The 26,934-nt window shown below is 43.1% G+C and overlaps 1 protein-coding gene across 1 annotated transcript in view; it reads right to left on the reverse strand.

Moving 5' to 3' along the window:
* TNFRSF21 (TNF receptor superfamily member 21) overlaps nt 1-26,934 on the reverse strand; it is a 68,823-nt gene that overhangs the window by 36,618 nt on the left and 5,271 nt on the right. Inside the window, exons 2-3 of the mRNA XM_084622612.1 lie at nt 12,498-13,152; nt 10,166-10,669 (exon numbers count right to left, since the gene is read on the reverse strand). Coding sequence (XP_084478738.1) covers nt 10,166-10,669; nt 12,498-13,152 — 1,159 coding nt within the window. The remainder of the gene's footprint in view (nt 1-10,165; nt 10,670-12,497; nt 13,153-26,934) is intronic.

The following is a 26,934-nucleotide window of genomic DNA, read 5'->3' on the forward strand; positions in this document are numbered from 1 at the left end:
AACTCTTCTGGCTCTATCAATCTGTTTCTTTACTTCTGCAGGTGGGTATTGTAGTTGTAAGAAAGCTTGACAGAGATCTTGTAGGTGTTTGTCTCTGTCTGAGGGGTTGGAGCAAATGCGGTTGTATCGCAGAGCTTGGCTGTAGACGATGGATCGTGTGGTGTGGTCAGGGTGAAAGCTGGAGGCATGCAGGTAGGAATAGCGGTCAGTAGGTTTCCGGTATAGGGTGGTGTTTATGTGACCATTGTTTATTAGCACTGTAGTGTCCAGGAAGTGGATCTCTTGTGTGGACTGGACCAGGCTGAGGTTGGTGGTGGGATGGAAATTGTTGAAATCACGGTGGAATTCCTCAAGGGCTTCTTTTCCATGGGTCCAGATGATGAAGATGTCATCAATATAGCGCAAGTAGAGTAGGGGCTTTAGGGGACGAGAGCTGAGGAAGCGTTGTTCTAAATCAGCCATAAAAATGTTGGCATACTGTGGGGCCATGCGGGTACCCATAGCAGTGCCGCTGATCTGAAGGTATACATTGTCCCCAAATGTGAAGTAGTTATAGATAAGCTATTACCAGCAGGACAGTGGGGTGGGAGGTGGTGTATAAATAAAGTCTGCTGCAGTTTCCACGGCATGCATCCGATGAAGTGAGCTGTAGCTCATCCCCCCCCACCCGGTGACTGAATTGGAGCTGATCCAGTAAAAGATATTACCTCACCCACCTTCTCTCTCTATTATCCCGAGACCAACACAGCGACAACATTGCAAACATATTTAATTAAAAGACACTATAGAATGATGCAGAGTTGAAAAGAGATTCTTGCAGTGCTCATCCAAGGAGAGTTGTGAGAGTCATGGCACAACTTCAAGTTATTCTCCAGCAATCCAGTGCCTAGTTTTGGTGATTCTACATTCCCATCTAGAGCAGCTCTCCCCCTCGGGTAGCTTTCCCTGTAAGCACTGTCTCACAGGTTTGACTTGTCTTTCCTTTGTTTGTTTGTTTACCTTTGAATAGTGAACTGGAAGTTTTTCCAGCTGCTCCAGACATCTTTGCAAGTCTTAGCTTACTCTGGAGTGCTCAGTGTTCTCCTTAACTTAAACTTCTACTTTGTTTCAATTCAGCAGTTACTCATTCCATTGCTGAAACATACTTAATTGGTCATCAAGCAAGTCTGCAAAATGCCTTCGTGTTTTAGTGAGTCAATCTATTCTTGGAAAAATCTTATCCATCTCCCATAAGTCTGGTTTTTACCGGGTGGAAGTTAACAGTGCCCTTTGTTGATTGTTCATGCTCAAAGCCAGCTTCTCTCCTCATTTTAACTGAGCTAAGGATCAGTGTTGCTAAACATTCAGGGTTTGTCTATGCTTACAGTGCTGCAGCAGTGCAGCGACATCACAGTCGTGTTTAGTGTACACCAGTGGTCCTCAACCTATTTATCATTTGTTGGCTACATACGTGGCCCACAATGTGTTACCTGGGTTGCAGTTTGAGAACCACAGCGCCCACCCCCCAAGACCTCTATGCCCAGCATCAACGGCCCAGAGACCCCTCCACAGAGTGGGGCCCCGGGTGCGGGGCCACTCAAGGGTGTGGATATTCCACACACCCCAAGTGACACAGGCTATGTCTATGCTGCACACCTTTCAGTGACACAGCCGTGCAGCTAAAAGGTGCTCAGTGTAGCCATTCTTTGTCAGCAGGAGAGAGCTCTCCTGCTGATAAAATTAATCTATCCTCAACGAGAGGCGGTAGGTAGCTTGGTCGGCAGGAGGGCGTCCCTTGCTGACGAAGCATTGTCCACAGTGGTGCTTTTTGTGGATAAAACTTTTGTCGGTCAAGGGGGTGTTTTCTTCCCCCCCAAACCCTTGAAGAACAAAAGTTTTACCAACGAAAGTACACTGTAGACAAAGCCACAGTTATACAGACATAAGTCTGTAGTGTAGACCAGGGCTCAGGCACTTTCATTTTGGAAAGAGCTGCAGTAATATGAGATCATTTGTCTATTGTCTTTACGTACACGCACCCGTTCACGTCCATTGTAGGAAGTATGAAATGTTTACTTCTACATAGCTAAGCATTGCACTCGGTATTATAAGATCGCCTTACAAGCGTTACATGAAGTCAGCAAACAGTCTACGCAAAGCAGAGCTTTGTTCTTCCATTTCTGCGGAGACAAGATTTTGGTGTTTGTACTGTAATGTTCTTTTCACACTGTTCAGGGCTGAGCTGTACCTGTGACCCAAGTCTCTCCATGGGCACATCTTTCAACAGACAGGCCTACATCTGCCCTTCCCTGAGAATAAAGTCCATTATTCAGCTCACTTTTGACTGGACTGCCAGGTTACAGCACCTGATTTTCCCCAATAGGCACCCTATTACTTCACCTACACCTTTCCTCCCTACCACCCCCAAATACCCCATGGACTCGCATGAAACACAGTCGCAAGCCTGAGTACTTATTTAAAACACAGTGTTTAACTTTGACAGCACATCAAGAACTTACATTCACACCAAGCCAGAATGTGTCAAATCCAAGCCACTTCCCAGGGCATCACAGACAGCATGTGTGTTTTAAATCACAGACAGCATGTGTGTTTTAAACAGGAGAACTGAAAATCCCAAACATTTTTACACTCCAAGAATGGAAAACAAAACAAACCACTGAGGTGGAATTTTCACATTTGAACTTATTTGGCTTTTGAGCTAACATCTCTCCACTCCCCTCCCCAACCCGAAGTTTCAGTTCTCAAAGGACAAACCAGGGGGGAAGTTACAGGTGAACAAAATCCTTAGTCGAAATGCTGGGGTGGGAGTACAGGTGAAAGGAATTTGGAGCCAGATGGTACCAACAGCTGTGTGCCAACAGCAGATTTTACTTTGGAAGAAAGTTTTGCTATTAAACCCTCTCATAGATTAATGATGTGCTGACTGAGAACAATATTAATTCACTAAGCCACTGAAGGAATTTCTCCTCTCAACCAAAAAAGTCTTGTAGGATGGGAAAAGGACTCATTTAAGATACTGAACAATTCCCATGTGCAAGATGGGAAGTAAGAACTCGCCTTAAGGTGTACAGTCCATCATTGTGGGGTTAGCATTCATTGTACCCCAGGACACACGAGAGTGCAAGAATCAGTGGGGCTTTAATTGCATTTCATTATACAGCAGCCACTGTTCACCATCCCTGACCCTCCCCACCACCACATTATCCACCATCAGTGAATACTTAAGAATTATGCAAAAAGAAAGAGGAGTACTTGTGGAACTTGAGACTAACCAATTTATCTGGGCATGCATCTGATGAAGTGGGTTTTAGCCCACAAAAGCTTATGCCCAAATAAACTGGTTAGTCTCTAAGGGGCCACAAGTACTCCTCGCTCTTTTTGCAAATACAGACTAACAAGGCTACCATTAAGAATTATGCTTGCTCTACACCTTTCTTGAAAAGAACCCTGTGTAGTCCACATCAGTTAGTATATAGGAGTGACTTATCTAGTCATCCAGCTGGTTTTCTTTGGTGCAGAAGAAAGTGCATATCCACCCAGACAGTGCAAGCACCTTATGGAATTTTTACCACTTACACAGAATTAATCTTCAAAGTAATTCTGGGGTATGGACTGATAACTCAGGAGCTCAAATGTGCCAAAAGCAAATGTGGTATGAACCTACACATGGGGAACACAGAGGGACGCTGCCAGGCCTGGCATTAAACTCCCCCTATCACACCAACTAGTCACCGTAAGACCAGTTGTCTGGATGAAGGGGAAAAAGCTTGGGCTAACTCGGCAGTAGCTATCAAATGGACAAACACCCCCCCCCCCCGAACAATCCCACCTCTACAAGAGAAATTAAACTCCTCTCTCCACCTGCCTGTCACCTCCTGCCCAGTTTCAATTTGTGTGGGAGGCAAGGTTTCTCTCAGATCTGCCAGACCCCAGGCATAACATCTCCCTCTCTAGCCCACGGCTATTATCTTACCATGATGTAGCAAATCAAAGTAAGGCACGTTCTCTCTCACGGAGCTAGCTGAGTTTGGGGCTACCGGCTGGCATGGCTAACACTTTAGAAGATGCCTCCAACGGGTCTGACTGAGTTTTTTTAAATAAAGATGTGAGCTCACACTAAGCATACAATACATGGATGCTGACCATGTTAAGTCATCCCACTGTCAGCCAAAACTTGGGGCTGCTTCTTTTGAAGTGTTCCTTCTGAAACCAGATGGTTAGAAGAATCTGCCAGTGCTCAGGGGCAAAGGGATCTGAACGTACTGCAATACAGACAGATGGGTTGCACAGCAGGACCTGCTAAGTAACTAAGAACCAGTTTTGAGACATGCCAATATAACAGTGCTTGAGAACAAGGATTCCATGTCTTCCTGATTATGTTTAATCTTGCTTCAAAGAAAACTGCCAACTTTTTTCTTCTGTTTGCACTTTCCAAGTCTGAATCCCAGAGGAAATCTAAGAGAAGCAACTCCTGTATGTTCCCTTCAGCATTTAGAGGCTATGCAATTCAAGCAATGAACATGGCAAATGAAAGCTTAACAGTATGGATGTGGTATTCAGTAAATTTACATTTAAGAAAAGATCCCTCCCCACCTTTAAATACAGCCCATACACATCCAATTTAACTAGATACTGTGCTCCTGAATTTGGGATTGCCCTAAAATATACATAAACACCATTAAGGAACCAGTTTGGAAGGAGGTTACATATCCAACTATTTAGTCCACTAAGGAAGGAAAGGAGACTGCCATTTTGTAAACTACAGCTATACTTTCAAAGGGCAATTCCATCTATGGTTATAATACTATTCAACCATTCACGTAAAGGTGGATTTAGTGTAGAATCTGTATGGAAAGTTAGCAAATAATGCAAAAATGCATGCCCTAATGCAACAGAGGCAACAGAAGAGTTTTAAGGTCAACAATGCAGCTGCACTGATACTTGCCTGTTTCTGTGTTTGCAAGTTCTATCTCACTATTCCTCCTTCAGTAAGCTAGCAGGCTGCTAGAAACCTTAATGTAACTTGGGACACAGGGTAGAAGATGCAAGACTTTTAGGGAAAGAGGACCCTTTGCTTTCCTCGTCTCAACATTAAATGTAGTCCACTATTTCAAACTCACCTTTTCAAAGTCAACCCTGTTGATGTAGGATGCTTACTGGTAAAATGTGTACAAGAGTATTCACACAAAAACACACACCCCTATGGCACTGAACTGACTTCTTCCCTGCCCTGAAGAGACTGCAATTTTAACAGTCCTGGGGACGAAAGCATAATAAAAGCAGAGCAATTGACCACTGTATCTGGCACACAACTGGTAAGATCTGAGGGCTCTGGGTTTAGACTATAGTGTAGGGTTAATTAAGGAAATGAGTCCAGGCAACAGAGTAAGGGACAACTGCTAGCAAGTGGTGTAAGTTTATCCAGGAGACAAGAGGCTGTATTGCTTGCCATATAACTGCGGAGATGCCAGACACCTACGGTATGTCTACCCCGCTGATGGGAGCGTGCCTCCCAACCCAGGTAGACACATGCCTAAACTACCATGCTAGAAATAGCAGTGTGGATGTTACAGTATAGGTTAGCCAGCCAAATGACAGGGGGAAGGGTTTGGCAGACATGTACTTGGGCAGCTAGCCTGTGCAGCGACATACACACTGCTATCTTTAGCACGCTAGCTCACACCAAGCTACTGTGTCTGTCTACCACCCCGGCTGGGGGAACACGCTCTCAACGGCTGTACAGACACATCCCTAGGGTCAGCTGAAGACTGAGGAACGTTCTCTTGATGCATAGCATTTACAGCTGAAGGAGGTGCCTCTATAAATAGGCAGAGTCCAATTTCTTAAAATGGAAACAAGAGTACAGTTCCTGCATCACTAGTGCAAGGTGGAAAGTACTTTCAATCACCCCAAGCCAGGCAATACTGTCCAAGCAGGAAATGAAAAATTTTACAGGACAAGTCAAGGGACACTTCAGCTAAAGCAGAAGTAGGAGAACCAGAATGAAGAGAACCTGGGATTTCATAGAGCTATGATTTCATTACTCATCTAGTTTAAAGAAAGGCAGACCAAGCTTAGCAGACCAGAGAGACATCTGCAGATCATTAAGTTTCAGTTGCCAGAGTAGCAAGTACTTTCAAAGCAGCTCTCCATTTCTCTCGTCTATTTTGGCAGGTAGACGGACATTAATCCCTGTTCTCAGACACTGCCTGCCAGAGAGACATTGAGATTTACATGTATCCACAAAGGGCTGTTCCTTCACAGACATAACTTCAAGTGCTATATTTTGCCATGTGTGTCTATGCCTTTTAGTGAGGTGCTCCAAACTGTCAGCAGCTCTCTGAAGAGAATAACCTTGCTGTTGTACACAAGACCATCAGGTCACTTGAAAAAATCCAGACACTCCCCGACACAGTTTGTGATTCATTGGGTCCTTTTAATAGCACCCCACCAACAAAACAAACAAAAAACCTAACTGTAACTGCAAGAAAAGATTACAGCTGTAAGTATGTGCACCGCCAAATCCCACTTATTCACATGAGTAGCCACAGAAGTCAGTATGACTGAGTCAACAGCCAGAATTGAGCCTTGTAATTCTATTAATTCAGATGACCAACCTGTTCAGTAAGCTCAGTGACAAGTGTCACTTGAAGCCAAAGCATTAGTATGAATAACTAATGTTTACAGCTAAGATGCTAACTATTCATACTACTGTTTCAAATGGCAACCTATTTAGTCCTCTTAATATACTGTTACCTGAATTTTATATTTGTACCTGGACTAATCTCCTCCAGGCAGGGCCTGTACCTTTGTCATCCTGATGAGGCACCACAAGCCTGTGGGGATGTATACAGCAAAATCCATTGCTGGATTGAGTTTATGCACTTGCTGCCTCTCTGTTAAGCCTGGGTCCAAGTCTAAGGGATAGGAATCATTTCCCCCTTCACAGAATACTTTTAGACTCAGGAAGAAGAGTGTATTTTGAAGAATACAAAGTAAAAGCAATTTACTTTGATGGCAAAAAAGGCATAATATGGCCTGATTTTACCTAGTTCAGAATATTTGACTTTTAAAAGCCAATGACAAATCTACAATGGTATAAGAATCCCCGTGCAAAGTGCACTTTTAATTAGGCACGTTGACATGCACTGCCAATAGTAGTTATATTTGTCAACACTTTGAAGAGTGATACAGAAGGGAAAGTTTAAAGTACAGGTGTGATCTGACTAGGCAACTATGGAGAAATGGCACTTACTCAGATCTGATCCCTTTCCAGCCTGCTTACATGGGCAACAGATTGTACGCCAAAGCACTGTCAAGCCAGTACAGTGATGAACTTTCCAATCCCTTCCCTCCACTGGCCTTCCCTCAGCACTGGGCCAGGATTAGGGTTGCGATGCCGGGGGTGGACGGAGCATACATATAATTGTGGGTTGCAAAAAAAAAAAAAAAACCACACCACAAAAAACCAACACTCCACACCACACACAAAATGCAGTTGGAGCGTCACCTTAGTAAAAAGTTTGGGAAACACTGATCTAATGATCTGAGCACAGAACCGGGATCCAGGAATAGCACAGTTCTTTCTAGGCCTCGCTCTGATACGAACCATCTGCCTGGCCTTGGGCAAACAAAACCATCTGCCTGCCTTTATGTATCTGTAAAATGGAGAATACTTTACTCTGACTCTGAAAGGACTGTAAGGATAAAGACTTTAAAGAACACTTCATTGTCTAAGTGCTGGAAAAAGCACCCTGCAGTAATTGGATTAAAGGATTTAAAAAAAAAAATAAAAAAAAAAAAAAAAAAAAAAAAAAAGACAGCTGCTTACAAAGCTACTGAATCTTATACAACTCTTTTCTTACCATTTTAATGAAGCCCCTGAGTTGGAGTGTTGCAGATCTAATTTATCCTTATTTATAGAACCTACTATGGCAGTTTCTCCATAGCACCAAAGTCTCAATACTCCTGTGAGGTGGGGAAGCGCTATAATTAAAGAAACTGAGGCATGATTAAGCAGTTGGCCCAAGATCAGACAGAAAACAGAACCCTGGGCTCCTATGTCTTGTTCCATAATCAGAAGGCAATCTTTCTTCCCTTGTGCAGAGAACTGGATTTAACTTCATATAACTGGTTTTAAGATCTGCAGCTAAAGACTGTGCATACAGTACCTAGACTCTCTTGGTGCAGTCTAGATATTGATTTTTACTTTTCCCCCCACCATATTCCTTTAATCTTTGCAAGTACATCAATCTGCATCATCCACCACTCCAAAAACAGCATAGCTTGCAAAGCCCTCAACAAAAATAGAGAAGTGATGCATATCTTGCGTGGTCCAGATCTTGCAAATGTCAAGTTCTGCACTGAATTTTACAAAGCAAAACTGTAGCTTTGTATAACACACAACAAAGCCACACAAAACTTGGACCACCACAATGCTCAACACAATTCAGACTATTCAAACAATCTTATTGTCTGGGACAACCTAGGTTTATAAACTAGTGAAAAGCAATGGTTATCCAGACAGACTTTAACCTTAGCTAACCTTGAGGTGCAGTGACCTACTGTCACACCCATCTTGAGGCTGAAAATGACAACAAAAACTTGCTGCCTCATTCTTCTGCCATTCAGTGCTGTTTACAAGAAATGGAAGACCCATACCTCTAGCCTGAGGTGCCAGGGAAGGCATTTATCATTGCCACTTGGGCCGCACCCTCATGCACTCCTCCCAAAATGCTGTCTGTGCTTCCCTACAAGATTCAGTATGGGATGCACCTGTTACTCTTGAAATACCAAATAAAATAAGGAGAGACAGGAGGCTACTTTTCAGCCTCTTGTGTTTTAATGGCAGATCAGCAGCTGACCATTGAGGGACAGACAATCACAAGTTAGTTTTAGAAAAACCTTATACTGGATCCAAAAAAAAAAAAAAAAAAAAAAATCTAGTCAGACATCCAAATCTGATACGTGGAAAGGATTGGTTATGTGAACTTGGAAAAATTATTTTTCAGTCCTGGTCCAGCTGAGACTTGATAATCTATAGTATCATCATTAACCTTCTCTTTTACCAGGCCCTTAGTAGAATAACTGATGCTTCTTCCCAGACACAGCAGAAGATCAAAAGTGATGGGGCATTTAACACAGGCAAAATTTATGAATAGAGTGATGGTGTTGCAAATAAAGAATATATCTGCTCCCTTCCCCTCTATCAGCCATTTAGCAGTCTGATTTCAAGTAACATGAGGGTGGCCATATTTAACTGGACCTGAAGGGAACAGGGGCTGAGTGAGCTAGAGACCCCCTCTTCCCTCCCAGCATGCTTGGGCCCTCCCCAGCTCATTCCACCATGTTTCTGTGATGCCTGTTATATCAATATCTTCATTTAATACCAGGTACTCAAGTTCACTCATCTTAGTATTTAGACTTCTAGTATCGGAATAGAAGCATACAAGTGGAGCCCTGCATATCCACGGATCGGATGCAGATACAAATTTTGAAACTGTGCAGGGCTCTAAATATAGGGTCTCAAAGGCAGGGCAGTAGCTGTCTGTAGCTCATAGCCTAGGAGGCTACTTCGCTGCCTTCGAGATCCTATATTCCTTCTCCCCCCCATATACAGAGAAAGGGGAGGTGATAGGAGCATGAGGGATTTTGCTGCCTGTCTTGATCTATCACCATGGTTTAGGCAGCCAAATAATTTGGGAAACCTCTCCAGACTTCAATGCCATACCAGCTGAGTTGGAGAAGGAGGCAGCTGCTTCTGCAAAGCAAGTCAGGAAGCCATACTCAGAAGCGGTCAAAGGATGGGCGACACAGAAGACATTTCCTCTACCTCCATTTCTGGAGAAACAGAAGAGCGAGTGGAGAAAATGGAAGGGAAGAAGACAGAGTGGGAAGAAGCTGGAGGGAAATGTGTAACCTAAGGAAGAATATTTAGTGAGGATCAGGAATGTGGGTGAAGATTTGGCTTGCTGTTGATGGACACAGTAGAGTAGAAACTTATGACTGACTTACTAAATGTGATGGTTGCAGATCAATGGCATCTGCAACCAACCTTTTTAACATGGAAGAGGCCTTGAGGAGTTCTGCAGGTAATTAATGGAGAAAGCAAGGGACACTATTCCCTGTATAACCTGCAGTTAATTTCTCGGTTGCTATTACTCACCATGCCCATTGCAGTAGTAGATCCACTTCTCTCTGTTCTGGGTTGGAGTAACGGATTTTTTCAGAGCAGCCTTTTCCACAATGGCACTGGGATCTTGCCGAGGACCCTTCTTCAGAGTTCGTGAGCTTTTCCGAACACTACACACAACTATAACCACGAGAACTAGCAGCAGAAACAGGACGATCATCCACGGTAAGTGTTCATTGATATCAAAATGCTTGTGGGCGTTCTGGCGTGGCGGTCCTCTCTTGGGGGGCACGAAGGGGATGCTCGATTTTTCACCGCTCGTCATCTCCAATGCTGGCTGCAGTTTCAGAACTGACTGGCTGTGTTTGTGGTAATAATTTTGCTGGTGATTGGTAGCCCTGGAGTTTGAGATGGTCACGTTGACACCATCCGTCTCATTATCTGAGGTTTCATTGTAAATGTCTGCTGGGTCGACTGTGCCGTTGTACACATTTGGTCTATGAGAGGCAGCAAAGCTGGAAACTGAAGTGTTGACACCTGTGAACAAGAGAGAAATTGAGGACGGGGGGGAGTTGGTTTATTTTTTTAAATCTTAAGCCACACAAAGACCCCACATTTGGAATAGTCATAGCATGCTTCCTGTTAAGTTCCAAACACACAGACTTTGATGGGCTTCTACTTGTCTAGGACATTGAGGTTCAGTTTTAACTACATAAGAAATAAGAACACCACAAAGTTTGTGTCTTACACACCAGTCTGCTCACCTTATCTCTAATTACTTTGGCTTACTTGTTAGACACTGGATTTGTGGCAACTCCTCATTAAAGACTGCTGGGTGATTAGAGGGATGTTGTCAATTTATATTCAGCCTTAATTTTAGACTTTTTAAAAAAGGAAACCACGCAGCTTTTACAGAGCTTAAGGTCAACAGGAAAGCTTCTAACCCACAAACACATTCTCCCATAACGTTTGTAACTCAAATATTGCAGTAGTTAAAATTAAATTGAAACCGACTGAACTGATTTTGGTAAGAGAAATGCAGAACATAAAACAACGTAAGTAGCTGCAAGAAAATTATCCATTTCAGGAGCCTAGTTGTTCTTAGGAGAGGCTTGAGGTTCCTTGTCCACAAAGTAGGACTTTTAAATTGAAGGCGTTCCTTTAAGGTGTATTTTCTTTACCCATCTCGGAGTTATTTTTATTTCATGAATAGATTTATGCATTAGTGACAGCCCTCAAGTTTTAGTCAATCTTATGAATTAAAAGCCTTGTAAAAAAAGAGCAAAGAATAGCATAGCAGGGACTGTAGCCTAGTCGAGTACTCACAAGGCTAGTATTCCTGAGACTGTTTCTATTCCCAGTCCTACCAGTGACTGGCTGTAACTTTTTGTAGCCATTTAACCTCTGCCTCAGTTTGGCTGTAAACTGCATATGAATCTTGTCCACATTTGAGAGCTACAAATTAAAACCTTAGTAACTATTAAGGATTCAAGCGGAGAGAAAATTTAAACATAATGGAGGAGGTTTGAGGGTGACTAGAAATTTGGGATGCCTCAATATGAGAATGCCCAATTTCAGACCTGTTAATGAGGTCTAGTTTTCAGGCAACACTGAGCATCTACCCTCTAAATATCAGGTCCCTTTAAGGCACCCCAAACTGAGCACTCCAACCACTGACACCCCAAAAATAATCACTTCTGAAAAGTCTCAGCTAAATGCACTACGAGTTTAGGTTTTTTGTATATTGCTCTGCTTTACTCTGCTAAGTTATTGAGGAATTATTTTGTATAGTCAAAATGAAAACTATTTGACAGAGACTGGGAACATTTTGTATTTTTGATCATGTTAAAGCAAATAGAGTTAGATATAAAATGTACATTTTCCCCACCAGCAATGGCTTGTGGAAACCTTAAATATAAAAAAATAAGATTTAACATAAGGAAGTTTCACTCCAGACTTAATAGAAATGCCCAAACAGCTCATCTTAAGGTAGGTCATCATGGTACATATAAAAATACTACTGGAAAGGAGATTGTAACTACCTAGAAACCGTTTCAAGCTTCCATCTCTCCTGCAGAAACCACTGTTGGAACAAGGTCCTCCCTGTTCTAGTATGTTGGCTTAGCTCAGATGGGAGTGAACTACTTTTTAAGTGTGTTCCCAAACTGCGTTACAGCCTTAGAGAGCAGCAGCGCTGTTTGAGCCCATCAATGGTGCAAGAGCAAGCGCCCTTTTAACAGCATCAAGGAGCCTAGAGTTCTGCAACTTGGTCCCAACTGAATAGCTGGATTCTTGCTTCACTGCAGCAACATAGCTGTAATTTAAAATTCTAAAACCTGTTATCTTTTTAGTGGGAAAAATCTACCTTCAGGAAGATAAGTGGTAGACGGAACTTCATAGTTTACATCATCCTCTTCTGGGCTCAGTGAAGACATAACTGTGTTAGGAAGAGATGATAAGAACCCACAGATGTGATCGCTTTCCTTAGTTCCTGTCTTTATTACCACCATATTCTTCCCCAAGCAGTTAGTGTATGTTTTGCATCTCATCACACTGGAAGGCACATCAGAAAAGGTACCCCGAGGACATGGTTTACATCTAACATCTTCAGTCTCCGTTCCTTTCTTTCGCACACCCCAGCCAACAGGGCAGACTGAATAAAGGACGCAGGTATCATTAAACTGAAAGGTTCCAGATGGGCAAGTGCACTCGCGGTCAGTCAAGGCAGTGCAGTGCGTTTTCTCAACCATTGGCAGTTTGCAAGGTTTTTGACAGACATGGCATCTCTCTATACCATTCTCATGCTTAGTAAAGGTCCCATCTGCACAAGGGCTACACTCTCTTAAGGTTGTCTTTGTACAGTGCTTAGACACATAGGTTCCTGCTGGACATTTGTCACAGACCAGCTCTTTGTTAGTGGCACGGTCTAGGTGGTGATATTTGCCAGAGGAGAGGCTTATGGCATTCTGTTCAGAAGTCAGCTTGGACTGAGCACTAGTGGTGCCAAGAAACACAAGTACCTGAAAGAGAGAAATATGCAAGGTATCAATAAATAAAAAGTAACAGTGAGCCCTATATCAGATCTATCCCTTCACCAATCAGTACTTGGTTAACATTGGAGAGTCATCCAAGGTAACTTCCTGCTTCTTGTACAGTACTGAGAACAGCCCAGATGTCACCAACAACGTGACTGGAGAGGTGGGGGGCCAGGATAAAGTTCTAGTATTCGGGGGAGAAGTGGCCAGTGTGGCTAGGGATTTAGCAGAAGGGGATGCAGAGGAGAGAATGGATTTTGGAGATGTATAGGATTTAGCCGGTGTCTGGATACAACAAGGAATGGACTATACCATCATTTTGATGCTTATAGCACCTTACGTTTAGTCTGTCTGAACAGCACAGTGTAAGCACTACTTCCTGTCCTTGAAGGGATTACAACCTAATTAAGGCTAGATGGCCTGCAACTTGTTTTTAAACACCCTCAATTTCAAAAATATGCACGTAAGACTCAGGACAAGGGAATCCACAGTCGTTTTACATTTTAAGGTAAGAGTTTCAACTAAGGCTTGGTCTACACTTCCGTTAGGTCGCAGACACAGCTAGCTCGACAGAAGAGAGATTCCATCAACACAGCAAAATTGGGGTGGGGGTGTCGTTTCCTACACTGACAGAAAAATTTTTCTGTCAGCATGCACTGTGTCTACGCTCTACAGGATGATGTTGACATAGCTCTGCTGACATAGACATGCAGGTGTAGTCTGTGAAGTATAGATATAACTTTAGTTTCAAACAATCTGAACGCCTCTCTACTTGGGGACCATAGCAGACGCTGAGGAAATTGTGTTACGATATAGGTGAGCCGCAAACATAGGGATGGAGATGTTTACAAACTGATCAGCAGCTGGGCGAGAGATGTACATTCATTCATATGCAAGACAGGCAGAACTCCACACTAAAGTGTTTTATAACTGGATGTTATTAGGTTTTTCACTCTATAGAATAAGACTCATGCTAGATAAGGTTTTGTTTACATATGCCATCATATTAGTGTTTTAGCCCCATAATCTACTATGTTAGAGGCATTTCATTAAGATATTGACTTTCAGACTGTCTCAAATGCACTGTTAAGATGAAATTTTTATTTGTTTTGGGTTTTTTGTTTGGTTTTTTGGAGGAGGAATGTTATGTCTTATTTCGTTATTCACATCCTATGTCTCGTGGTAATCCAGTTCTACTGTATATGGGACATAGGTTCAATTCCTCATCCCAGTTCTTTGGGCTGACATCCAAGTTTTTAAAGCACTGACCTGCCATGCAGCAAACTAGGATTCGATTCTGGCTAAACTGGGATTGTGAATCATTTTTCAATAGCTATTTCACGTTGTGTCCAGGATTTCCTCCTCTACCCACCCCTATTTCGCTACCCCAGCTTTCACTCTTCAAGTGCAGGCGAGTGTACCAAGTCTCCTATAGATTTCACATAAAAGGTTCCAATGGAATAAAAAAATCCGATTAGAACTGAAAGAATGTCAGTGGGCTCCACCTAAACCAAAGTGGATCCAGACTGCTGGCACTTAACATTAAAAAGGTTGCAGAGCAGTTTTTAAACTAAGAGATGGGGGAAAGCAGATTGCTGCAGAGGCGCACGTGGATCGGACACAGACTTCTCTTAGAGGAGAGTCAATTGATAGAGATTCTCTAGGTTTTAGTCAGGAGGAAGGGATGAAAGAGGACAAAGTATGGGGCACATCAGACGAGAAAACATTCACAAACAATGTGACATCAGAAAAGGGCAGACAAAAACAGTGACAAGTTTTTAAACTGCTTGTACACAAATGCTAGAAGTCTAAATAATAAGATGGGTGAACTAGAGTGCCTTGTGTTAAAGGAGGATATTGATATAATAGGCATCACAGAAACCTGGTGGAGTGAGGACAATCAATGGGACACAATCATTCTGGGGTACAAAATATATCGGAAGGACAGAACAGGTCGTGCGGGGGGAAGAGAGTGGCACTATATGTGAAAGAAAATGTAGAATAAAATGAAATAAAAATCTTAAAATGAATCCACATGTTCCATAGAATCTCTATGGATAGTAATTCTATGCTCTAATAAGAACAACACAGTAGGGATCTATTATCCACCACCTGACCAGGACAGTGATAGTGATGATCAAATGCTAAGGAAGATTAGAGAGGCTATCAAAAGAAAAAGAAAAGGAGTACTTGTGGCACCTTGGAGACTAACAAATTTATTTGAGCATAAGTTATCGTGAGCTACAGCTCACTTCATCGGATGCATTCTGATGCAAAGACATGATCGGTGTAGAGAAAGTGAATAAGGAAAAATTATTTACTTGTTCCCATAATATAAGAACTAGGGGCCAAATGAAATTAACAGGTAGCAGTTTAAGCCAAATGAAAGGAAGTTCGTCACTCAGCGCACAGTCAACCTGTGGAACTCCTTGCTTGAGGAGGTAAGGCTAGGCTAGGACTATAACAAAGTTTAAAAGAGAACTGAATAAATTCATGGAGGTTAAATCCATTAATGGCTATTAGCCAGGATGGGTAAGGAATGGTGTCCCTAGCCTCTGTTTGTCAGAGGGTGGAGATGGATGGCAGGAGAGAGATCACTAGATCATTACCTGTTAGGTTCACTCCCTCTGGGGCACCTGGCACCGGCCACTGACAGTAGACAGGATACTGGGCTGGATAGACCTTTGGTCTGACCCAGTACGGCCGTTCTTATGGGGAAGGCTGTTGCAACACCACAGCCCATCATGCAATATGTGCAGAGTTCTAGAGGACAACTTTCAAATAGTTACAAAATGGAGAAGTTTGATAAATAAACCTAAGTCAAAATTACTTTAGAATAGTGGTTTTCAACCTTTTTCAAATTGCTGACCCCTAAAAAATTTCAAATGAAGGTGTGGACCTCTTTGGAAATCTTTGCAATAGTTTGCAGACCTCCATGGGTCAACAGACCACAGTTTGAAAGTCACTGTTTTATGGTAACAACCACCTTTTGTGGACCTTTAGACATAGTCTGCAGACCTCCAGGGGTTTGTGGACCACAGATTGAAAACCCCCTCCAGGGGTCTGCATCAGAAATCAACTTTGGGAGTTGAGTTATTAAACTAGTGAAGATTTAATTAAATACTGAAAGGACTACTGGGATCAAGACCAATAAAACCTATGTATTTTAATCTAACAGCTGGGGAAATGCATCACTTTGCTGTACTATATTGTTACTTGCTCTGCTACCTATTCCAGGATATCAGCCAATGAGAATACTTAAAAACCCAACAAACATGACTCTGCAAAAAGGATACCAATGGAACAGCAAATTACACTGCATCGTTTTTGATGCAGTCTCCAACTTCCTGGAAACGTATGCTCAGTCTAGCACATTTACATTTCCCCAGCTCAATAATTTATGGCCAAGGATTTGTACAAAACACATAATATTTTATAAAAGGAGCAATTACTTGTGTTCAGAAGTTGACAAGGATGCTTCAGCTGACATGCCAATTATTGTACATCAAATAATGGTTCTGACAGTAAATAAAACGTTGCATAAAAGGTTTCTCCCCCTCCCCAGTACAGAAATAAAAAAAGTCTCTTGCTACAGATAGGGAAACTCCATACTTCGGCCAACCTAGCTACGTAGCTCAGGAGTGTGAAAAACCTCACACCCCAAAAGATGTACTTAAGCCGACCTAAGCCCTGGTATAAATACCACTAGGTCAACAGAAGAATTCCTCTGTTGATCTAACTATTACCTCTTGAGGGGTGAATTAACGAGCAAGACGGAAAAAACCCTCCCTTGCTGTACAAGCGTCTACGCTGGAGCACTACACTGGCACGGTTGCAGGCAAGCCCTAAGGGTATGTCTACACTACGGAGACTATAAATGCAGCCTACAAAGGGTTTTATCTGTTGGCGAAGGAACACCTCCTCCGCACAGCTCAACTGGTCCAACCAATATTGATCTGCCTTTGGTTTGCTGCCCCTCTGGCTCCAGCAGGAGGAAAAAGGGTTGCTTAGCTCTTTCAGATTATGTATTTACTAATAGGGTTTGAAACCTAGCTCATCCAGGGAAGAGTTTGGGGGCAGGCAAGTGATGCCAGGGAGCCAGACTTCTTCCCTGGAGAGAGAGAGAAGCAGAGGGGCTGCAGTTTTGCCAGGGGGGAGAGGGGCTGAAGATTTCAGAGTGCTGCAAGACATGCTGTTACTTTAAGAGAGGGACCAGAGAGCATAGGTCCCAGCTGCAGGTGGTGTCAAGGGATTTCTACATCTCACACAACTCTGCTGTGCAGGAGGAGAGGGCAGAAGGAAAGGTGGCACATGGAGAGGCTCAGTGGATTTCTTGGAGGTGGTGAAGATACATAGCTGTCAACTAAAATGATAGGGGTTTTGAGGGCATGACGGAGGTAAAACATACAAGTCCTTTACACCCTGAATAGTAGGAACAGAGATGACAGAAATGTTTCAAAATACTGGTTTATAAATGGTCTTGAAAGATAACACTCAACAAAAGAGTGATAGATAGAAGAGACTGAATACAGGGGTTTTAAAGGGATAAAAACCTAGTTAAGAGTTTCTCAGACTCTCTCAACCCAGAGCCATGTTAGCAATTCGCCAGGACTCCAGGGAACCAATTCTCATTGAACTGTAGCAGAATACATGTGCATTCCACTGATCACATGAGGGGGAACCAGTGGATTGCAGAAGGCTGCTCAGATCAAGGTAGAACATGGAATTCTGTGCTTTATAGTTTACTTGGACTGCACATCCACACCTGTATTAGAACATGAGGCAGCTGCAGGCCACTGCTGGCCCACACCTCTGATTTCATGAGCATACAAATAAATGACCTAGTTAAAATGTATTTCACGTAACCCCTCACAATTAACTACAGAGCTACATACAGGGGGACATGTTCTGTTTTCTAACCCATTCTGATCACTAAATTTCTACCATTTTCTCCTAACTGTGGTAATTTTCTATAAAGGACTCAGATAATTTAACTCCAGTAGGAGTTACACTGGGGCAGCAACAGGGCAGAATTGGCTCAGAGCCATTTTGTGACTGCTTGTGGTTTTAACTATTCAGGATTTCATCACATCAGCAGACAGTGAGAGCCCACCTGATCCCATTAACACCCAACCGCATCATAGGTGTGGGGCAAGCAAACCACCACAGGTTAAAATCAGCAGGACCAATAACCTTTGTGTGACCCTTAAAGGCACATTACAATCCAATTGCAATGCCTCTCAGACAGGACAATTCACATGTGTGTGGGCATCAAAGAGATGTTAAAAAGGCTAGACCTAAGGGATCAAGGAAGGGGCTGTGCATATGTTTGTGTCTGTCTTCAAGGAGAGACTGCTGAATTGGAATTAATTTGCAAACTGGATACAATTAACTTAGGCTTGAATAGAGACTGGGAGTGGATGGGTCATTACACAAAGTAAAACTATTTCCCCTTGTCAACTGCTGGAAATGGCCCACCTTGATTATCACTACAAAAGGTTTTCTCCCCCCTCCCCGCCCTCCTGCTGGTAATAGCTCACCTTAAGCCATCACTCTTATTATAGTGTGTATGGTAACACCCATTGTTTCATGTTCTTCATATAAATCTCCCCACTGTATTTTCCACTGAATGCATCTGATGAAGTGAGTTGTAGCTCACGAAAGCTTATGCTCAAATAAATTGGTTAGTCTCTAAGGTGCCACAAGTCCTTTTCTTTTTGCGAATACAGACTAACACGGCTGCTACTCTGAAACCTGTCTATATCCTGTAGCTCTATTAATCTTAAAATCAAAGATGTATATATACTGCATGAATCTAATGAATATTACCTATATTGTCTTCAGCTTTTCTATCCCTGTTATGAATGATCAGCAACTGCCTTTTGCAATCAGTGCAGCTGGATTATCTTTGTATGCACAGGAAATAGAATGTTAACTTCAAAGGGTGGGTCCTTGCGGACTCAACAATGAGGAATCTGGACACATGCCGTGCTCAAAACAGTATAAAAGAAAAACCTTGGGCTTGATCTTGCCATCTCTGGTCTGCTGAACTTTAACAGGGAAAGTTTGAACCCTTGGATGGAGAGCTCCAAGTAATTACTTGGACGCTCTGAAAGATCCATGGAAAATTCGACATCTAAGTTGTCATTTGGACTCAGACTCCAACCTTTTGGATGAACCAGAGAGACTTATTACAAACTGGAAGATTTAACATCACTGCTATTATCCTGATCTACAAATTCTGAAATCAACTGTAATGTATAGGATTCATTTTAACCTCTTAACTGTTTTCCTGTTAAAGGTCTGGCTACCTGCATGGTTTTTGGATAAGATCTGAAGTATATTTTGATCTGGGAAGTGTGTCTGGTTCTTTGGAGCTGGAAGAACCAAATATGTGTGATTCTTGGTTTTAATAATCATTATCACAGAAGTCTGGTTTGTCTGGGCAGTACATAAGAGGCTAGAGGGCCTGAAGAGGGGCTGTCTGTGGCTTCATAATAACTAGTACAGTGTTTTTGAAGCACACATTTGTTATTGGCTTGGTGAAATCTTACGATAGAATGTACCACAAGTTTGGGGGTACATGCTCTACATTTTGGCAGTCTGACATGAGATTGGCTCTCTTTGCTGTGTTCCATACCAGGCAGCATGACAGAACGTCTCCAATCTCCCCCCGTTTAATTGCCACCACAAAGAATGGGGGGTGGGGGAAGATCGCAAATGGCAGGTTTGCAGAACTGACCCTAAAGATTGTAAGTATCCATGTCAGGAGGGATGCTAAAAGCACAATCATGTTCCAAGCAGATGTGTTTAAAAAGGAAAAAAAAATAAATAAAATAAAAAAATCAAATGCTTCCTATAGTTTTTCCCCCAGTGTTAGAGGCACTTTAGGTTTACCAGATTTTCAGCTCAGTCTCAGGATAGCAGGTTTATAAAATCTCTAACACTAATATTTGTATTGCTTTAGTTAAGGCTACAATTCCCGTTTTAAGGAGGGACCCTGTCAATGTTTATCTGAAGATGCTGTGCCTCCTACAGTAATATTAGCAAGTCTCTTTGGTTTTACTTTGTGCATTTGACAGCGCTTTTGCATATAGTCAGTTTCACACTCTCCGTGCTGTATAGTGAGCTTCTCCCTTGTTGGAAGTACCTTAGAAACAAGGGAGACGAAAAAACCCTTAGAAGTTTTTTGGGGGGGTTTCAGAAGTAGGTTCTCAAGACCAAGTTCAGCAGGAGAGATCAGAAATTGGATTTTTAAAAAAGTCAATTTCCAGAAACTTTGAATTATCGTAGAATCAGAGTTAGAAGGGATCACAAGGTCCTCTAATCTAACAGTGTCCCTTTAATATACTGTAACCAATCACCATTTGCTGACAGATTAAAAAAGGGACAAGAGTTTGAGTCAACTTGAATTGGATCTCTTTCGTTGTTGTCAGACTGCACAGATGCCAAATACAAATTTTGGTCATCAGCAATGAATAAGCTCAAGTTGATTTGATTTTTTTAATCTGCAGTGCTTAAAGTGGGGAGCTGAGCCCAACCTGGCTCCTGCTACACAGGGTCACAGCACCACTGAGATTTGGCCCAGCCGTTCCACCCTCAAATTGAAATGCCACCCCATGTGCCGGGGTCAGGTACAAGCACCTGGAGCCAAGCCCAGCCAGCCCCACTGCAGGGTGAGTGCGGTGAGGGCTCTCTCTCTGCAACCCCTGCCCCAATCCTCAGGGCAAGACCCATCCCACTTTGGCCAGTGGAAGGAAACATTGGGAGATATGGCACAATAAGTCCAGGACAAGTGGAGTACCACACCTCACCCAAGGTCATGCCAACACAAGGAAAATGCTATGCTAATATACAATGTTCAATTGACCTCATCCTGGCTAAGGGACAATACAAGCCCTGGGTTACCTAAAGCTTTATTTTGTGTTTCAACATTAAAAGATAATTTTTGTATTCTTATTTCAACCTAGAGCCACCTCAAAAACCAGGAGAGATCATCCAGTGTGAGCACAAACAAGAGACTAATAGGACACTTACGTATGAAAAATTGTATCTAAAGTAGGGATGTTGATTAATTGCAGTTACTCAAGCGATTAACTCAAAAAAACCAATCACAATTAATTGCAGTTTTAATTGCACTGTTAATCAATTTCAATTGGTAGTCTATTGTTTAAGTATTTTTGGATGCTTTTCTACATTTTCAAATATATTGATTTCAATTACAAACACAGAATAAAAGCATACACTACTCACTTTATATTATTACTTTTATCATCTTTACAGTGCAAATATTGGTAAACAAAAAACTATTTTCAATTCACCTCCTACATGTACTGTAGTGCAATCTCTTTATTGTGAAAGTGCAACTTACAAATGTAGAAATTTGTGTTACATAACTGCACTCAAAAACAAAACAATGCAAAACTTTAGAGCATACAAGTCCACTCAGTCCTACTTCTCGTTCAGCCAATGGCTCAGGCAAACACGTTTGTTTACATTTACAGGAGATAATGCTGCCCGCTTGTTGTTCACAATGTCACCAGATAGTGAGAACAGCTGTTCTCATGGCACCATTGTAGCCGAAATTGCAAAGTATTTACGTGCCAGATATGCTAAACATTCGTAGGCCCCTTCATGCATCTGCCACCATTCCAAAGGACATGCTTCCATGCTGATGATGCTTGTTTAAAAAAAAAAAAAAATACCTTGCAATGCCGGCTACAGCAGTGCCATGAGAACAACTGTTCTCACTTCCAGGTGACATTGTGAACAAGAAGCAGGCAGCATTATCTCCTGCAAATGTAAACAAACCTGTTTGCCTGAGCGATTGGCTGAACAAGAAATAGGACTGAGTGGACTTCTAAGCTCTAAAGTTTTACACTGTTTTGTTTTTGAGTGCAGTTATGTTTTGTACATACTTCTACATTTGTAAGTTCAACTTTCATGATAAAGCGATTGCACCACAGTACTTGTAATGGGGGACCTGAAAAATACTCTCTCGTTTTTTACAATGCAAGTATTTGTAATAAATATAAAGTGAGCACTGTACACTTTCTATTCTGTGTTATAATTGAAATCAATATTTGAAAATATAGAAAACATCCAAAATAGTTAAATAAATTGTATATTATTAATCATGTACTTAATTTCTTTAATTGCATGCTTAATTGCAATTAATTTTTTTAATTGCTTGACAACCCTAATCTAAAGCCATTAACATCTGGACCGTCAACTAGATCAGAACAGACTATTAAAGTGGCCAAAAACTTTATTAAGGCAAAGTTAAGGTTACTCAGTGACAGCGCAAGTCCTTTCAAAATGTCGAATTCAGACAAACTCAAACTTCTGAAAACCATGAAATACAGAGTTAAGGTAAACACCCCTACATCCTTAATGCTAGCTCCCTGGAGCTTGCAAGAGCCACTGGGAATTATCTGTATCTACTTCAGCTGCATTCACTGTGTTAAGTGTAGTTGTATTGAATGGTTTCAGAGTAACAGCCGTGTTAGTCTGTATTCGCAAAAAGAAAAGGAGTACTTGTGGCACCTTAGAGACTAACCAATTTATTTGAGCATGAGCTTTTGTGAGCTACACGATGAAGTGAGCTGTAGCTCACGAAAGCTCATGCTCAAATAAATTGGTTAGTCTCTAAGGTGCCATAAGTCCTCCTTTTCTTTTTGTATTGAATGGTAGAGGAATTAATTGGGGCAGCTTGGAAGAGCTGTGACTGTGACATGAGGTGATCTCATAGTGAGGTGGGATTCGAGACTAGCCTGTGGATTTAATAATGGGTAGGGGGAAAGTATCGGGTTAGATGGTGTCCCATGGGCAAGCCGTGTGAAGGTGGCGTAAAAGGGTATGAAGTGGTTGTTAAATTTTACAAGCACAGCGTTCTGACGGAGGAGTAGGTTCAGTGTTTGAATGTAGGCCATGTGCAGGTAGCACCTGTCCATTAGTGACAAGGCAGAGTGTGCGTGTGTGTTATGGGCATATGGGACAGTGCTCAAAGAGGGCAGAGTTAGGGGTGTGCAGGCCTACATCTTAACTCCCTATTTCCTGGTTTTCATCCCTTTCCAGTGGGCCATATGGTTGCTCTGAGATTCCTCTCCGGTCCTCCCCCTCCTGTACATTTTGTTGTAATTGAATGGGGACAAGTCAGGCTCTGAAATATCTGCAACATGTAGGGTTGGTGAGAGGCAGGTTTTTCCCCAAAAGGTTCCAGTTCATTCTCAGATTTCTGCCCCAGGCAGGTTTCAGCCTTGAAAGTTGCAGGCTTAGAGGTGTTAAGTGGCCCATTCATCTCCATGAGATGTTCTCAGCTGAAAAAATACCTGATGGAGATGAACACAGCCTGAAACAGCTCTGAGACATGTGAACTGCTCTGTTCATGACAGTGAGTGTTCCCTTCCCCTCTTCCCACAGCTGAAGAGTTTCTGATGTGTGCGCAGCATATCAGCTCTTCACCCCAATGTCAGCAATGTGTTCTTGGTGCATGCATCAAACCTGCCTGCTCCAAGTTCCCCACTCAGAGGGGCACAACTTCCCCAGATCCTGCTTCATATGGAGGGGCTCAGACCCAGAAAGGCAAGTACCCCCCTACTGAGAACCTGGTTCACATGAGGGAGGCTAGGGATTGGGCTCAGACCCCCAAGATGGGCAGGGCCCCACAGGTCATGGCAGACACACAGGACAGGTAGCAGGCTCGGACACCACTGGAGCAGCAGGGACCCCAGAACCAAGCTCACAGAGGAAGATAGGGAGTGAGGCTCAGACCCCAGAAAAACAAGCCGTCCCCCCACAAAATATGACTCAAGAGGCAGGGAAGGGGGTCACACCCCATAGATGAGCAGGACTCTCCCAGATATTGCTGTACACACAGAGGCAGGGAGCAGGGCTCAGACACCCCCAGAAAGGCAAGGCCCCCCACAAATCAGCTCATATTAGGAGAGTAAGAGGGGCTCAGACCTCCCAGATCCTGGCACGTGCACACACAGATTCAGAATGACACCAGCTGGGCCTGAGCTATCCAGCTGGTGTATATGTCGGAGGGCGAAGAATCTTGTTAACACCTCTGCCTGCGCAGGCTCAGTGTAAGCTTTAGAAGGGACAACAGGCTCATGAGCATGTAAAGGGGGAAAAAAAAAAGCTGGTTATTTTTAGAGGCTGTTTCTTTGGAACCCCTGGGTCAAGTAGCCCCAAACGTGGATCACTAACAAAAGCCTGTACTCCATGAGACCACTCACATTGCCTTGAAATTTGGAAATCATCTAGATTTTAAGGAACTTAGAAGAGCCAAGCTTCAAACGGAAAGCTGGTCTTCATGTTAACTAGAGCAGAGTAATTGCTCTGCTGTAACAGTGGACTTGATTAACTTTAAGATGGGAAAGGGACCACTCCTGGAGTTACACCCTATCCCTAGTAGGGCCAGCTAGTTCATTTTTTCAGTGTACGAGTGCTCTTCTCATGGCACATTCAGTCTGGTCCAGTGGATGAAACGCTAGATTGGGACTCTGGACTTGGAGTCCAGGGTCTCTTCTTGGCTCTGCCATCCCTTGCCCAAAGTGATACCTCACCTCTGTGTCCCCTCCCACTCTTATCTTGCCTACAGCCTGGTCTACACTGGACAGTGCTAGGTCAACAGAGTTCTCCTGGCAGCTTAGCTACCTCCTCTGGGGGAGGTAGAGCACCTACCGTGACAGCAGAACCCCTCCCAGCAGTGTAGGTAGTGTCTTCACTGAAGTACTAACGCAGTACCGCTGCAGCATTTAAAGTGTAAACAAGCCCTAATCTTTAGTGTGGGGACTGTCCCCTATGCTACAGAACAGTGGGGCCCAGGTCTCAACTGAGGTCTCTGTGTACTACTGTAATACAAATAATTGGGATAGGTTAGTAACAATTATTTTCAGCTTGAAGCCTTTGTATAGACAATTACACTTCTAAGGGAAGAAGGAAGCAGCCCCTCTGTACAGCATTTTTTAATCAACATGAGCTCCATTTGAATGGAAATGTGTCATTTTATTTATTGTGCATTTAACCTGGAACATAGGAGCATTTCTACAAATTAAAATAGAGCTAGTAAGTCTGAGCAGGGAAAGCATACAGCTGGGATTCTGATATCTTGGGCACTTGTACCAATTTGCCGGACTGAAAACTCTGCTGTATCAGACACTGCCTAGTCTCCCATTCTCCTGTGCATGCACTAACTAGCGTGGAGATAAGAACTCTGAATAGCCCAGGCGCACAGCCAGTTAGAGGTGGGTAGGTGTGTACCAGAGGGAGTGCAGGCCACCACTCACAAAAGCTTGAGGTAATGGTTTGGAAGCCAGGGCTGTATACAGGGCATCCAGAAGTTATTCAGTTTTGTTCTCCACCCGGACCGCCAGCACACAAAAACAAACAATGCTTGTGTCACTTGGCTTGTGAAAGATTCAAGAAGACAATGTGACAGCCAGGAACTACAAAAGGACATTAGTTAAAAATTAAGGCAGTGTTGATAACAGATTCCTCATTCCCATGACTTTGCTTAGTAATTTCAAAAATCAGATTGAAGTAGCTGACTAAGCTAATACTTCTCATATCAACAGTTGCAGGAGCATAGGTGGCGGGTGGTGCAGGGAGGCTAGCCCCAGCTCCGCCCCTCCCCCATGACAGGAGCCCCATACCCCTGCCTCCCTTATGGCTGGAGCCCTGAGCCACCCCCCCCCCCACCTGCCTGGAGGAGCCCCGGGCCAAAGCCCCAAGCACCCCCCACACACACACACACCCCTGCCTGGAGGAGCGTCTGTTTGATATGCCCCATGCAGGTCTCAGCTGGCTGAGGTGGTGGTACGGAACACACTACTCAGCTTCCTGGGCTCATCAGTAATCTCCATGGAGTCCAGAGGAAGCTGAATAGCACATACTGTCTCCTTGGCCGCCCTGAAACCTGCATGGGGCATAATAAAATCAAAAACTTCCCCCAAAACCCTGCAACGGGGGGTGGGGGTCTGGCAGTAGCACCAGGAGAGGCAGAACCTCCCCTGGCCTATTATACTCACTGCCCATGTGCAGGAGCATAGCAATGATGAACTGAAACTTGAAGCATAATCCAATTCATTACTCAAATACCAAAGAGTGGACTGCATGAGAAAAAAATGAGGGGAAAAAAAAAAATCTATCTTGTGCAAGACACATCTAGTCAGTATATCAGATTTCAAGTTGTTGCATCAGCACTGTTCTTAGTGCCCAATATGCTCACTGAAGTTGTCATAAGCAGTGGAGAAAAGCTCTCTGCATCCAGCGTGAATAAGAGTTGGTACCCCAATTCTTTCCACCACAAAAAGAGCTGGTTTACATTTGGAAGAGCAGTTCTCATTCAGTCATAACGCAGCGTGCCAGCACATCTCTCTCGTCAAAAGGTGCACTTCCATGAGTTTCCAGTCCATTCAGATATTTTAAGGGTTTAAACATCAAGGCAGTACAGAGACACTTTGGAGTGCTAGAAGGGAGCTTTAACTAGGACAAATTGGGAAAGGGGGAAATTCAGGCTGGCTATCCCGCTGTTTCCATCAGCTCTGGCCATGCTACCCCTTATTTGATTCCCTTCGCTAGCTCCTGTTTCTTTCCACATCAAAGTCAAACTTGTCACTCTCACCTTCATTCCACTGCACAATTCTACCCTTCTCTACCTAGTCCCCCACTCCCATGCCCTCTGCTCAGCCCAGTTCTTACCTGGTTTTCTCTCCCACTATGGAATGTTGCACAGACTCCTATGTAGGCTCTCTACTG

This window comes from Lepidochelys olivacea, assembly GCF_965140295.1.
Source record: "Lepidochelys olivacea isolate rLepOli2 genome assembly, chromosome: 3".
In the NCBI taxonomy this organism is placed as follows: Eukaryota; Metazoa; Chordata; order Testudines; family Cheloniidae; genus Lepidochelys; species Lepidochelys olivacea.